The sequence below is a fragment of the Cydia fagiglandana genome, chromosome 18 (assembly GCF_963556715.1).
Source record: "Cydia fagiglandana chromosome 18, ilCydFagi1.1, whole genome shotgun sequence".
In the NCBI taxonomy this organism is placed as follows: Eukaryota; Metazoa; Arthropoda; class Insecta; order Lepidoptera; family Tortricidae; genus Cydia; species Cydia fagiglandana.
Window position 1 is genome coordinate 12159409 of NC_085949.1, and position 15527 is coordinate 12174935.

At 41.4% G+C, this 15527-nt stretch overlaps 1 protein-coding gene across 3 annotated transcripts in view; it reads right to left on the bottom strand.

Annotated features, from left to right (window-relative positions):
• LOC134673127 (proteasome activator complex subunit 4B-like) overlaps positions 1 to 15527 on the bottom strand; it is a 65921-nt gene that overhangs the window by 6749 nt on the left and 43645 nt on the right. For all 3 annotated transcript variants that reach the window (XM_063531064.1, XM_063531065.1, XM_063531066.1), the window contains one exon: positions 12334 to 12502. In XM_063531064.1, coding sequence (XP_063387134.1) covers positions 12334 to 12502 — 169 coding nt within the window. The remainder of the gene's footprint in view (positions 1 to 12333; positions 12503 to 15527) is intronic.

The window sequence follows — 15527 nt, forward strand, 5'->3', positions numbered from 1 at the left end:
AGGCCGAGCTTTAGCAAAATGTCATTGCTTTAGCACAGAGCAATAGTACAAGTGTCTAAATGTGAAGGCCAAAGGCCGACCTCCGCGTAGCCCGAAGGCCCGAAGCGTCCAGGATGTCAGTGCTTTAACACAGAACAATAGTACAAGTGTCTAAATGCGAAAGCCGAAAGCCGAGCTCCGCGTAGGGCCGAAGGCCCGAAGCGTCCAGGATGTTAGTACTTAAACACAGAACAATAGTATAAGTATCTAAATGCGAAGGCCGAAGGCCGAGCTCCGCGTAGGGCCGAAGGCCCGAAGTGTCCAGGCTGTCAGTTCTGTGTTTAACCACTGACATCTTGCAGGCTTCGGGCCTTCGGCCCTACGCGGAGCTCGGCCTCCGGCCTTCGCATTTAGACACTTGTATTAATTACCTGTGTTTAGAACTGACCTCCTGGATGCTTCGGGCTTTCGGCCCAATGCGACTTCAGCCTTTGGATCTTGCTATTTAGACACTTGTACTTAAAAATACTTGGAAAAGTTACGAGAGGCGCGCGTCTGTCGGACGCTTCGGATCTTCGAATCGCTCCTTCGGCCTTTGCATTTAGTTAGATTCTTGTACTATTGCTTTGTGTTTGAATACCGAAGTCGAGCATCTCGCGAATACTTGATGTATTATAATAATTTAGAGTAAGGCCAAGCGCGCTCCACGATTTTTTGTCCTGCGATAATTTTGTCGCAGAAATGCAACGTATGTGTTTATATGTTAGTGCGCGCATATGCGACAAAAAAATCGCAGCGATTTTAAAATTGTGATTTGTCACATTTTTCCGCGATTGTTCGCGACGCAGCAAAGTGAATTGCAGCATGCGGAGTTGTATGGCCCCGCACGCACTATGATAATAAAATCGCACCCCGGCCGGACCTCAGTCGACATTTCGCTCTCCAAACCCCAACATCTCGGCACCTGCATCTCCAATGGAGTCTCAAAATGAGACGCTAGATGTTGACCATTTAATTATGGAAATAGACGGGGATCACCTTTATGTTATAAATGCTCAAAGTCATACAGCAATCGCATATTAAAGACACGTTTCATGACAAGCGACTGGTACGAAATCCATATTGAGAATGAACAAATCGTCGACTTTTTCATCGCAGTGCGCGCAGTGAATTTTCTGCGATATATTACAGCGCGATCGTGTCGCAAAAATTTATATCGTGGTGCGCGCTTGGCCTATAATACCTTAAATGTATACTCCTTCAATTTGAATTTAGAACTCATTATTATTTTTTATTTGATTTTGTTTCTAGTTCTATGCCATATATATAGACTTTAATATTATTTAGAACTGCTAAAAAACAAGATCGGCTTACTTTAAATATTTCGTCAATTTTACCTTTGTTTCTAAAAACTGTGATATTTAACTGTCATATACTATTAATGTCTTCCAAAATTATTTTCTCGTAACCGGACTGAGGGGCTACCGCGAAAACCGAAATTCGCAATTTGCGGGGATTTTCTCTTTTACTCCAATGAAGGCGTAATTAGAGTGACAGAGAAAAATGCTCGCAATTTGAGAACTTCTATTTTCGCGGTTATAGCCCTGAATCTTGTTGCTCACCGATCCGTTCAAAAATATACATAAGAACTGAATATAATTAATAGATATTATAATTATACAATTAATACAGAAATGGAATGTTACTTAATGAAAAGGAATATTGTGTATATTGTTTCGACGAATCAGATACTCTCAATAAAATCTATACATGAGGCCAAAGCTGTTCATAAATATTAAATGACTTTATTATCTCTATACGCCTTACTAACTCTATGTGTCCTATTGTGGAAAAAAAAACACAACGACAGTCAAGAACGGAATTCTTAATTTGAAATTTTCAGATTTTTGAGATGCCTAGTCCATTGGTTGGAAAGCCCGTTCGAAATTGAAACTTATTTGCAATATAATAAGGTCGTATTTTGTAGATCTCTCTCATACTTATAGTAGGCTATTGGGATAAAATTAAATATCCCACAAAAATAAGCAAGCAGAATTAAACTTTGTGTCAAAGACATAAGTCATAAATTTCAATGCCAAAGTTTTAACTAAGGATGTTTCTCGCCTAATATGAATTGACCAGTGTAAGCATCAGTTAGCTAGCCCTAAGCAACCAAAGGTCAAGCTGCAGTTGAAAAACTAGTAAAGATAAAGTCAAGCTGATAATTTTCCCGCCGTCTCCATGCTTCTTTAAGTTGGGTATTGACTGGTCAGCTGCCTGTTAGCTATAGTTTTCGCGAAAATCGCCAAGACAGAGGTGAAAATTTTTGTATGAAAACTTGCAACTTTAAATGCATTTTTTGACGAAACTATTGCAGTCTAAAATGAAGTCAAAATCAGTCCATCGACTCAATTTTTTGCAAGCTTTCTAATGGTACCCCACACGATTCTTACAAATGAAAAAAGTTTCAGCCTACCCCTCTCAACCCCCTAAATTTCCCCCTTTAATAAGAAATAAGCAGTTTTGACTTATTTACAATATGAGTGGTGGTAATTGCTATAACTGTTCCAAATTTTAGGTATCTATGTCAAACGGTCACTGAGAAAAACGTATTTAACTGATTTGCAAGACCGAAGTGATCCCATAAGTGTTCCGTAAACAAAGTTTTGTACGGAACACTAAAAACGCAAACAGCCAATTATTATTGCCGCGAGCCGCTTCTACACGACCCGATCAGCTATCATTTCACGTGTATGATCGTGCGAATACTGCTTAATAAAATCAAAGATTATTATTATTATTTTTTTAAATCTCATCCGTGTTCATAAAGTTTACATAGTTTGTCAAAGGACTTTCTCATTTCAAACATAGACAAAGAGAATCATACTATCTTTGTCTTACACTAGTACTAGCACCCAAAAGAAAAGGATGGGTGTAGTTTTCCTGGTTCTTACTGACTGAAAAGTTAGTTTGACAAACTATATTGCGCAATTATATTGAATGAACGAATATTGAATGGTACTGAATGGCAGAATAAGTTTGTGCCTTTAACTTTTAAAAATTAATTAAAGAGGGAAATTGTTTTTGACATTTTGGATGTGAAGGTTTGATTTGAGTGATGCTTGATGCTTAAATAATAATTATTTTAGCTTATTTCCTCGCATGTTTGGAGAAAAGCACTATATATGCCTCGGCAGGAATAGCAATTCGTGGATTCGTCTTCTTTGTCGGACGACGCGAAGCGGAGTCCGACAAAATCGAAACTCATCCACGAATTGCCCTTTCCCGGCCTCTGCAATAATGTACTATTAAACATAGGGGCTACTTTTGGGGGGTAAACGATAAAATTAAAAAACAAAGTTTTGAAAACTATATCGTGTTACATATCAAACGAAAGAGCTCATTTTGAGAATCTCAAATATATTTTTCTTATAAATTTTTGATAAAATGTTTAGAAGTTATTCAAGAAAATAGACAAAAAATGACCATTCCCCCCCCTCTACCTCCGAAACTACTGGGTCTAAAATTCTGAAAAAAAAATACACAAAATAGTCCTTTGCCTAAAGATGACAGGAAAACCTATCAGAAATCTAGAGTCAAGCGTGATTCGGATTTAAGAACAAAAATGCGGTTAACGTTTTTTTAGGGACACAGCCGCAATGGTTTAAGTGAAACGTGATGTAGACAGCTATTGCGAAGGCCCTAGGCTGATATCCGCATAAGGCCGAAGGCCCGAAGGTCCCCAAAGAGGCGACTAGGCTGTATCTGGCACATAGTCGCAATGGTACTTGTAGTACAGTCAACAGCAGAAGTTGCTAAGCTAAAAAATAAACTAAGTGTATTCCCGTTGCCAACGTGCAACTCCGAAATCGCGAAGAAAAATTTGGCTGTTCATACATTTTGGCTGCTCCGTTTTCTATGGGAGGATACTTCCTTTTTCGCGATTTCGGGGTTGGTCCCATACTAAAAGTTGCTCAGTATAATCCCAAAACCTCCCTGGCTACGGGAATACACTTATTTTTTGGTCATTCTGTAGGTATTATCTCTCTTCGGCCTTTGCTTTTAAAACACTTTCGGAAGTTGTAAGAAGCGCGACCCGACGGACGCTCGAGTTTTCAGCTCTACGCATTTGGACACTTGTACTATTGTTCAGCATTTAATCTTCAGAGATGTAGAGATATGCCACCACGCCAGAAAACTTCATGTTACATCTGGTTTTTGATTGACCCATTCGGGTTTTTCAAGACGTTTCACTCACGTCACGTTTCACGAACAAAAAAAATTTAGAAAATTGTGTGATGTACGGAACCCTTGAAACGCGTGTCCGACTTGCACTTGATCAGTTTTTTTTCATGAAAATCTACTGAAAACACCCCACTTTTAGGTTGGCATTATTTATTCCCAAAACTAAATTTTACCCCCGCGGCGTCAGTGGCACAGCAAATAGATAGCCGTTTGGCGTTCAAAAGGTTTATGTATGCGTAAACAAGGCAACTTATCGTAGGGTGGTATTCCACCTGTCCAATTTTTCCTGTCCAATGTCAGTGCGTCTCACACTCCCATTAAAGCAAAATGTGAGACGCAATACACATTGGACAAAGAAATTGGATAGGTGAAATACCACCCTTATCTCCATCATTGGCCCCGATATTTTGGTCTACCGTCCATCTCACTTAAGGAATTCTACTTGGAGTTTAATTTTTTTTTGCTTAGTATACTGCTCAGTTATCGTGTTCGAGTTACAGAGCCGTGTCAATATGTGTCGAAATTTTTTTGCAGAGTCTCTCTAGCTCTGGCGTCCTCTAAAGACTCGGCTGGCTCATTGGCGTTTACATTTTCTTATTATTATTGAAGTGAAAACTTCTTTAGCGGCGCTGTGCACTTTTTGTGATGGGGAAAAAATAGCGTAAGACGGACACGTGACCTGGTCGAAAAACTGTTACAATGTCATTAAGTTTTCACTTCTGCCGGCACTCCCGAGTGCAACCCGTTTTTTTTTATTTTGTTGCTTCGTTTTGGATTTCACGGGCCTATAAATCCCGGTCTTTTGATAGGCTTGCGTGGGGATATAGATCCAACACGTAGAGGCCCTTAGAGAGCTTTAATGTCATGTAGAACGCCTGCTGGAACTAGGGATTGCAATCCGGACTGGTTTTGAATCCGGCCGGATCCGACCGGATTGGTATTGCGGATAAAAAATTCATCAAGTCACGTATTTTATCATGTTTTTAGCGTTATATGCGAAGTTAAGGATATTTTTTAATGGATTAATAAAACGGGTGTCTTAACAGGAGACCTAGGCTCTCCGAAACATGTCGCGCGAGTGACTAAAAACAAGTGAGTCTAAACCGTAAATTATTCAATGTTAGTATGTCTCACAACAGTTTAATTCGATGACGGCTGTTTTAAGTTTCAAGAATCAAAGTTTTCATTACTTAACCACAAATAAAATCTTCTTTTTCTCTTAAAATATCTATAGCCCAACCCACATTTCCAACAAAAAGGTGCTCTCAATTCAACCATTTTAGTTTTAGTAAACAAAATCAATAAACGTGTATACCTATACAAGTACATTTAGTAGCATAATAATAAGCTTGTGGCGAGCTGACGGTGAGTGGCGACACCGCGGACCCCTATTCCAGAGGGCCCTGTCATCTGGCCCTCGCCTCTGTGCTTGCCTTGATTGGCCGGCCAGAGTGGAGTCGCAAGAGCGGGACCTATGCTCCAGGTTGGAAGTGTAAAATGTCATAACGCCGGCGGCCTGCTGAACGGATTACCGGGATCTGGCTACCGCAGACTCACCTCTCGACAACCTCACAGCCACTCCAAAGTGTTGCCCTGTTGTCGCACTGTGCGTGCGGCCATTGCGGGGCCCACTCAATGAGTTGGCGAGTCACCACCTGTCTGATACAATTTTGAGACTGATTGTCACGGCAGGTGTCCGCCCATTATCCATAGCCCATTATCCAGTCCATCCAACTTTCAAATCTATAGTCCATGACCTTAGTTCCCAACGCAGCACAAAAGTGCTGCACTGCAATAGTCTTTGCACCTGGCGGGGACCATCTCCGGATGTATCACATTGTGCGTTCGGGGATGGTATCCGCCACGTGTATCCCTTGCTTTTAGAGACACTTTAATGTCTTAAAGGGCCTCTGCGCTGTTGGCTTCGGCCCCACGTACGCCTCCCAAAGGTCCCATGGTCCCGAGATATGGAAAAGACATACAAAATAACATATAAATAATAATAATAAATAAATATTATAGGACATTTTTACACAAATTGACTAAGCCCCACGGTAAGCTCAAGAAAGCTTGTGTTGTTGGTACTCAGACAACGATATATAATATACAAATACTTAAAATTAAATACATAGAAAGCAACCATGACTCAGGAACAAATATCTGTGCTCATCACACAAATAATTGTCCTTACCGGGATTCGAAAACCCAGGATCGCGGCTCCACAGGCAGGATCACTACCTGGCTAGGTCAGACCGGTCGTCAAAAGTCAACATATATTTCTTTAATTTTTTAAATATTTATTCATTATATTTTAAATGCAGGTAACACTTATTATAAGTACAAAATAAAACGAAAGAACATGTACATTAAATTACAATGTAACAACACAATAAATTGAATATAAACCAATCCAGTACTTACGGTGCACGGAAATCTCACGACACATATTTCGTCGGCTAGAAGACTGGCGTCAACTAACAAACAAGTTGTTGTGTTGCTGTTTGCGAGCGAGAATATTCGAATACTGGCGAGAACTTTTAAATTTTAGCAGTGTTTTAAGCTGTTATTTTATATTTTAGCGCTTTATTTCACTTTACCGGATCCGGGACCGAATCCGGTGAATTTTGCCGGATCCGGTATCATGAAAAATGAGCCGGATCCGGCCGGATTACCGGATCCGCCGGACCGGATTGCAATCCCTAGCTGGAACCCATTCGCAGGTCCAAAAATAGACACCCTTGAACCGGTCTCAGCAGGCATTGGGACTATTGTAGAAAAAGTCAACAGTATACTCAATACTGGTCTATTATTTATTATTATTAGGAGTATGACGAGTAGTAGTTTTATTTATAGTATGTCGGGGAATGGCAGAAATGTGCCATCTGTCGCCTTCAAGAGGCGTTTTATCATGCAAACCTTGACAAATAGAGCAAACTAGCGTGTTACGTACACCTGAGTGGCGTTCGACGCAGTTCTGCCAAGACGCCATAGAGTGCGCTGTTAAAACAATTGAAGTCCAGAACAATTGAAGTTAATAAATTGAACAATTGCTGTCAATGAATCTTCAGAAGGGGAACGATGAGAACGGATGGGAGAAGACGACGTCTGTGGCGATTGCTGGGTCTAATCCACTGGTTTGCTTGGTTTACTAACGAATGGGCCAAAATCGTTTCCCAAAGTATCACATCCCAAACTATGTTTCCCAAATTATCATTTCCCAAAAAAATGTTTGGCAAAACAACTTATCGCAAATTTTCAGTTAGCAATAGTCTTTATTGGCAAGTTATTGTTTAGCAAATAATTACTTGGACAAGATTCATTTTACCAAATATTATTTAGTCAAATGTATCATTAAGCATAACTTACATGTCCCAAAATATTGCATGGCATACAATTTACATACCAATAAAGTGGAGGCTGCAGAATTTTATTTGTCTAGTATTTAACTGATCATTACATATACATAGTAAAATGTAACGTCAAAAAAAAACATTCTTACTGCCAAAAATATGTAGTAAATGATCACTAAAATTAAAACTCCATTTTAATGTAAAATGACAACCAAATTTGTTACATCTTGCTATACTATTAAAGCAAATAACACCAAAGTAATCATTGTAACCCAAAAATAGTAAATAACCACCAATATTCAAACCACATTTTAGTTTAAAATGTCATGCAATTTTTTTACATCTCGTTATTCTATTAAATTAATTAATCCACTTCGATGATTTTTTTAGTACATAGAATTTCGTTTCTGTAAGGACCGCAGTTCTAACCTAACCTAACCCACTTTTCTAATAGCATTTCGATTCTGTGAAATGAAATGAAATGAAATGAAATGAAATGAAATGAAATGAAATGAAATGAAATGAAATGAAATAATTTATTAATAACAATAGTTACATGTCAAATAGGTACCGTTTTTGGTATTATACATACATTTATTGAATATACGTTCGCAACACTGACTTATATTAAAATAGGTAGGCTAAAAAACTCTTCATAGCTATAAAATAAGTGAATCGCGAGCCACATTTTTAATTTATTCTTAAAACTCGCGGTGGTAGCTGCTTTTCGAATACTATCGGGCAAGCGATTGTAAACGCTAGGTCCCGAAATATGCGTCAATTTTGCTGATTTGGCGAGTCGGTGTGTTTCGACTACCAGCCTATTTTTATGTGTGTTACTGCGGAGGCTGTACCTGTCGTTAGTACCTTTACATTTGAACCTGGCAATATTTTCTCGCGTGAACATCGCTATCTGCTGTATGTAAAGACAAGGGAGGGGAAGGATCTTAATATCCCGAAAGAGGTCACGTGCGGGGGCATCCGCTGCCTTGCCGGCCATAGCACGGACAGCTCTTTTTTGCATGGCAAACACGCGTTTCCAGTCAGCTGCGCGGCCCCACAGTTCCACGCCGTATGTCAGAAGCGAGTGCACTGTGGCAAAGTAGCACTCTCGTACCGCAGGTCTTCCGGCGGTGTGCGTAAGCCTCCGCAGCGCGAAGCACGCACGCCCCAGCTTGCCGCACAGCTCGTCGATATGCGCTTCCCATGTTAAAGCGTTGTCCAGCTGAAACCCGAGGAGACGTGTGCAGGTCACCTGCTGTATAGGGGCACCGCCCGCACACACTCTCAAGGGTGAGCTGGCGTGGCCGTTCAGTTTGATCGTCATGAAGGACGTCTTTTCCTTATTAAGTGCCAAACCGTTTGTTCGGAACCACTCGTACAGCTGGTCCATTACGTCATTTAGCGCTCTCTCCAGCCCCCGTCCAGATGTCGTGCTTACTACCGCCGTTACGTCGTCGGCGTACATAAAAATTTGAGCGCCTTTTATGGTTTTCGGCAAGTCGTTTAGCAGAACACTGAACAATGTGTTGGAGAGGCACGACCCCTGCGGGACACCCATTAGATTTTGTAATTCTGAGGACTTGATTTTCCCGCCATCACCGACAACGATTTGGGCTCTCTCGTTCATGAATGACAATAATAGTCGGGAGGCCGGTCCCCGTATGCCATAGTGGGCGAGTTTGTCGGCAACGAGGGCGTGATCCGCCGTGTCGAAAGCGCGGGACAGGTCGCAGCAGATTACCGCCACGCTGCGTCCTGCCTCGCGATCCAGCATAACGCAGCGCACCACGTCTCGCACCAGGTCGGTGGTAGATCGACCCTGGCGGTATGCATATTGACTGTCAGTGAATACATTCCTAGGTGACCAGAAATCAAGTAGTCTTTTATTTAATCCTACTTCGAGACACTTACTTGGGCATGGGACCAAGGATATGGGACGGTAAGATTTAATAGCTGACTTCTGGCCTTTACCTTTATACAGTGGGCTTATCTTGACCTTCTTAAAGCTCTCCGGGTACACACCTACTCTCATGCAGCAGTTAAATAGCTGAGACAAAGCATACGAGATCGCTGGGCTGGCTTGCCTGAGGAGATTGGCGGATAAGCCGTACACGTCAGTACTGTTTTTTGGTGCTATAGATGTTCTAAAGATCTGAACGACTTCGTCTGGTGTGAAGGGTTTGAGCCTTATTGAGCAGTCGGTGGCGGCGCGCTCGTGTGATAAGGTGGTGATGGAGATGGCGCGGTCGGCGGAGGGCGCGCCGCACACGGTGGCGGCCGTCACGAACTCGCGGTTGAGCGCGTCCACCGCGAGCTGTTTCGTGGCGTACGGGTTGCCGGCGCAGTCCACCAGCAGGTCCGTGTAGTCAACTCGCTCACGGGGGTTCCGTCCCAGCTCGGTGTTAATAGCGTTCCACATTGCTTTGCTTTTGTTTGTGTTATTGCTAATTAAGTTGTTAAAGTAATCTGTCCGTTTAGCTTTGAGTTTAAGGTTGTATAAATTAAAAATTTTATTTGTAGAATCGTTTAAGGAAAGATTAGTGGGGTATTTATTTGAAAGATTTATAAAATCGAATGCTAATAGTTTTAGATCTATAATTTCGGAATCTATCCACGGACAACTTTTTGCGTGTAGGGTTATGTTTTTAATAGGGATGTGTATATCAAGCAAATAGCTCATTATATTAATAACTTTAGTTGCGAATAGTTTACAGTCGCCGTGGTATTCATTAGCTATCTCATACCAGTCTATCGATTCAAGCGCATTGACAAAAGACGCTGTGTTTTTGTTGCTAAATACTCGTTTCCTTATCAGTACAGGTGGCTGGTGGCGAGGGGAGCGGGGCGCAGAGATGCGCTGCGCCGTGTGGTCGCTTAGATTAGTGTTTACACAGACCGCGGACACTCGCCCGTGACGAATGTTGGAGTACGCATGATCTAGCAGAGTCGCACTTTCGCCATCCCGCCTGGTGATGTCCTGGATGTACTGAGTGAAACCATGTGCGGATAAGATGTCTAGCAACTGCCGTTTTATAGAAGTGTTAGTGCAGAGGTCGATATTAATATCTCCCATTATAATTGCTGTCATGTTGTCGTTATTTATTTTTGTCAATAGGCCTTCGAACAGTTTTAAGTACTCTGAATTACTAGTGAGGTTTGAGTGATAAATTCCTATGACGAGGATATCATCATCTACCAGGTATATTGCGCAGGTGTCAAATATTTGTTCGCGAGATAGGTCGCAGTAATCCGGTCTGCTTATAGCCCTGATGTTTGACTTTACGTAAATGCAGCTACCACCGCGTTCAATTGTGGGTCTACAGTAGTAAGACATAAGGTCGTAGTTATTTAGTGTTACAGATTGTATTTCGTTATTATGAAGAAAGTGCTCGGTGAGAATTAGTACATCACAAGTTAGTTCGTCACACAACAATACTTCTAAATGCCTAGTTTTTCCATTTAAGCCCCTAATGTTTTGATGACAAGCTATCAGAGTAGCTTGTGTGGCTGCTCCGTGTTGATCGTAGGTCGTCGACGGTCCCGGCGGAGCCCTGGCGTGCTGACCGGGAGCGGCGGCGCGTAGGGTGAGCGCGCCCGGCACGCCCGGCGCCTCCGCGAAACCACTCGCTTACCTCTATACCGGACGGCCAGTTTTCGGCGGACATGAGCTTTTCAAAACTACTCTGTGGGACTGTTAACGCAAATGATGCATAGTATTGGTGTTTTAGTTGCAACCTATCGACTGTACAGTCGGTCCTACCAGTCTTTTTAGAGATATATGACAGAATGGCTTCTGGAGTGGTGTCGGACTTGAAGAAACACGCATGTATTTTTCTTACGCGCTCGGTGGTTTTTAGTTCGCAGTCTTCAGGTCCGGTGCCCGTGACTGCAACTCGCGGTGGTCTCTGTCTCATGCGGCCCTTAACATAAGTTGCAGTTTGCCATGTCATATTATTATTAGTATATATATGTGAGGGTGACAGTTCTAACCTAACCTAACCCACTTTTCTGATAGCGGTTCCGTTTTGTGAGGATCGCAGTTCAAACCTAACCCAACCCACCCAAATTACGTAGAATTTAACGTACCTATTATAACATAACAAAAAGTACTTTAAATAGAGATGCCTATTTGTCAAATATGCGAAGTGACAATTTTGACCAAACATCTTTTTGGAATATAATATTAGACAATAAAAAACGTTTGCTAAATAAGTTTTTGTCCTAATAACATTTGACAAAGTAAAATCATGCCAAATGATAATTTGACCAAATAAATTATATGCGAAGTGTAACTTTGCTAAAGGTTCCTTTGGGAAATGAAACTATTGCGATAAGTTTGTTGGGAAGTGAAATTTGGCGAAATGTATTTGGCCGAAACGAAAGTACACCGGTTTGCTTAAGATAAGAAACGTATCTCGTGTTGTGATTTGTAATGAGTCTTGTGCAGTAAAGATTGTGAGTCGAACATTGTATCTCATTGAAGGCCCTCGTCATCCACGATTGAAGGTTCCGATGTGCTGCCGATACTATGATACGCCCACAATTCCCGACATCAGAAGTGGGATTGATGGTCCGAGCGTGATCAGTCGATACATCGTCGCCGCCGAGTCGCATCGCGGTGTCGAGAGAGATGTGTCGACGGGTTTTTGTCAAGTCGCTCGCCTATGGCGTTATCTAATGATTCTCTTAGTTTGTTGGAGGTTTTATTTACCTGATAATAATATAGAAGAACTACGTAAGATCGAAGTAATATTACCTGTGGTAAGCAGGTTAATAGCCCGTGCGTGGTCGCGCAGATCAGTCGCCACAGTGTCGCCGCCGAGTCGAAGCGCCGTGTCGAGATGTGTCGACAGATTTTTGTCGAGTCGCTCGCCTCTGGCGTTCTCTGAGGATTCTCCTGGTTCGTTGGCGTTCTCATGTTCCGGCTAATAAATAAATAGATATTAAATAAATATGCGTCATTGTTTACTTGTGGTTTCCTAAATAGTATACAAATAATAAACTGTCATTATGTTATTTACAGTTAGTTCAACATCTATTATTTCCTCGTATAAAATAATTATGAAGAAGAGTAGAAACATGAAAATGAAAGAAAGTCTAAGATTAAGTGAATAATCCCAGTGTAAGATTCATTAAAATTACTAATTATTAGAAACAGATTTAATGAAATAAAGAGTTGAATAATCATTGGTAATCTATAATTTAATAAATTTAAAAGTATCGTGATTGATAGTTGACCTTTGTAAATAGAAGGTAGTTGGAAGAAAGAATAAAAGACGACTGGCATGGCGGTTAACGGGCATTCGGTTACGGGCAGAGGTGAAGGGAGGACGATTGTGAAGTAAGGTGATTGGAGATTGAACTGTAACGGAATATTGTGATCAAGAAATATATTGTTGTTATGAAAGAAGGAATTTTTATTATACATCAGAAGTGGGATGTACCTACAAGTCACTATGGTATTCCTGAATGTATTATATTATGTAGGTATTAATATTAGAACTGATCGAGTTAAATCTTAATTACCCAATTAATTTGTTACAATAGTAACAGTGGTGTAAAATTATTATAATTATACTGCAAGTTTTCTCTTCAAGACCAACAGTTAGGTTTTTTTTAGTGTTTGCTGTAATGCCTATCCATAATATAATTAAAGCATTCATTACATCGCGGGTAGCGTGAAACCTTTGGAACACCGTTTTATTTTGAATAGTTCGGATACCTTTATGATTATTTACAGGTGTAGATCGAATTCTTTTAGTCTATGTATGTACCGCTTATTTGGTTACAACTTTTACTATATTTTCAATATATTACTTATCAATACGTCAGTATTATATAGCGGGGTTAAGTATTTTCGAAATTATAAACTACTCGGACTGTAAATAAGTAGGAATGATACTTTTACTGGTAGTTACCGACCCGCCGACCTGGCCGGGGTTACAATCGCTGTCGCTTCGACAACGAAAAGCATTATGTCTCTATATCACTCTTCCATATTAGCGCGACAGTGACAGTTGCATTCCGATCGCTACGGAGCGTAAGCGATTGGCATCTTGGCTACGCGGCCCGTTTCGTATTCCGGATCCCGTTTCTGGATTTGGGTCCGTGCCGGATACTGGAACCGTGCCGGGTGCATACCTGATTTGTGCCGGATGAGTTCCGGATCCATGCTGGATTCGTACCGGATCCGTCCCAGACTGGTGCCGGATCCGTGCCGGAACTGTGCCGGATTGGTACCGGATCTGTGCCGGATTAATACCGCATGTATATCATTTGCCGGATTCGTGCCGGATCTGAACCGGATGCGTGCCGGATTGGTATCGGATCAGTGCCGGACCCCGAATTTGTTCTAGATTCCGTTTCTGTACCAGTTCTAGAATTTTCCCGTTTCGAAAAGCCTGTGTTCCGGATCCGTACCGGGATACGGATCTGTTTTGGATTTAAGATCTGTTTTAAACGTCCCGCATTCTACCCCGGAAGCAGTAACATAAATTAAATAAATAAATAAAACAGTCGAATTTAGCTTAATAAGAACAATTTATATTTGTCTATTATTAACAATCCAAAGATTTAGAACTCTTCCATTGCTGGTGTTGTTTTCGAGTTCCAGACTATGGACCATGAGGAAAAAAAACATCCAGGCGGCGCTTGAAAACTCCTGGGCGTGGCCGAAAATCGGAATCTGATGATGGACAAGAACGTCGAAGCCGAAGTCGCAACCGCCGCCAGTCCCCGGGGAACAACAGGCGGAGTCGCAACCGTCGAAGCCGCAGCAGCGGCAGACACGGCCGAGGCAATGAGAGATGGCTTCGAAGATCAACACGGAAGGACAACGGCCAGGATCGCTTTCACGTGGAAGCCACACAGGACAGGAACGGATGGCTTGTATATCTTTGTCGTCTTCAGTTGTAGATTTTAATAGATGTCGTTTATTGCTTAAACTGCGAATATTTTGGTACAGTACCTTAAAGTTATTTGTATTGACGAAAGTTGTCTCGAGGTACGGGTTCACAGATTATGGGGGTGGAATCGTTGTCCAGGCAATGCTGTGGTGTCCTGTAGTTCGCTCAAGTTAGTTGTATGGGGCTCGTTAGCCTAATTCATAAGTTTTGATCTTGGTTGTTTCCTCTTTTGGCAAAATATGACGTTAACGCTGGTAAAGGAAAGACTAAGTTACGTTTCTTCAGTATTTGTTCATAATTTAGTAGGTATATAAAAAGAAAAAAAAAAAACAATAACGATCGATGCGCTATACGCTATACACCGATATTAGTACCTACCTACGTAATAATGGGTTGAGCTAAGTAGGGCAATATAGGTTGATTTGCGCTGTGGTATATCCATGACATTTCGAAGATATTTAAATGAGTGTTAGGTTATTTCCTGACACTATTTAGCTGTGGTTTGAATGTACGCTGTAAAGTTGAGTTTCTCATCTTCCTCTGTCGGTTGTCAGTCTGCTCATCCAGAATAACACCTAGGTACTTTATAGACCAAGTTTTTCTATTGTTTTACAATTACATGACGTGTGGTAGGTACCAGTGGTACCTAACCTAATATTAAATATGAATAAACTTTTGACACATTTAAGAGACCACGAGGCGGAAGCAGCTGTTTTATACACGCACACATATCTCGTTTAGTCTGCTTTTAGAGTTACAAATTGTATTGAAGCCAGTTCGTCACCAAAGCTAGATCGCTTTCTGTGAAGGCGCTTACTGCATCTCAGGAAGCACCGTGAAATAGTATTGCCGTGTCATCAGCGTAGCACAACGTCTGCATTGGTCAGATCCAAGAAAGTCAAGTCGTTAATGTAGATTAGAAACAAAGTTAATCCAAGTATATGTAAAGTTGTTTGTTTAAAATTACCGACTTGTTCTTTAACCCTAACACATGTGTGCGGCCCGACAGGACAGTTCCGCGTATCCGGGAAATCTACAATTTTCT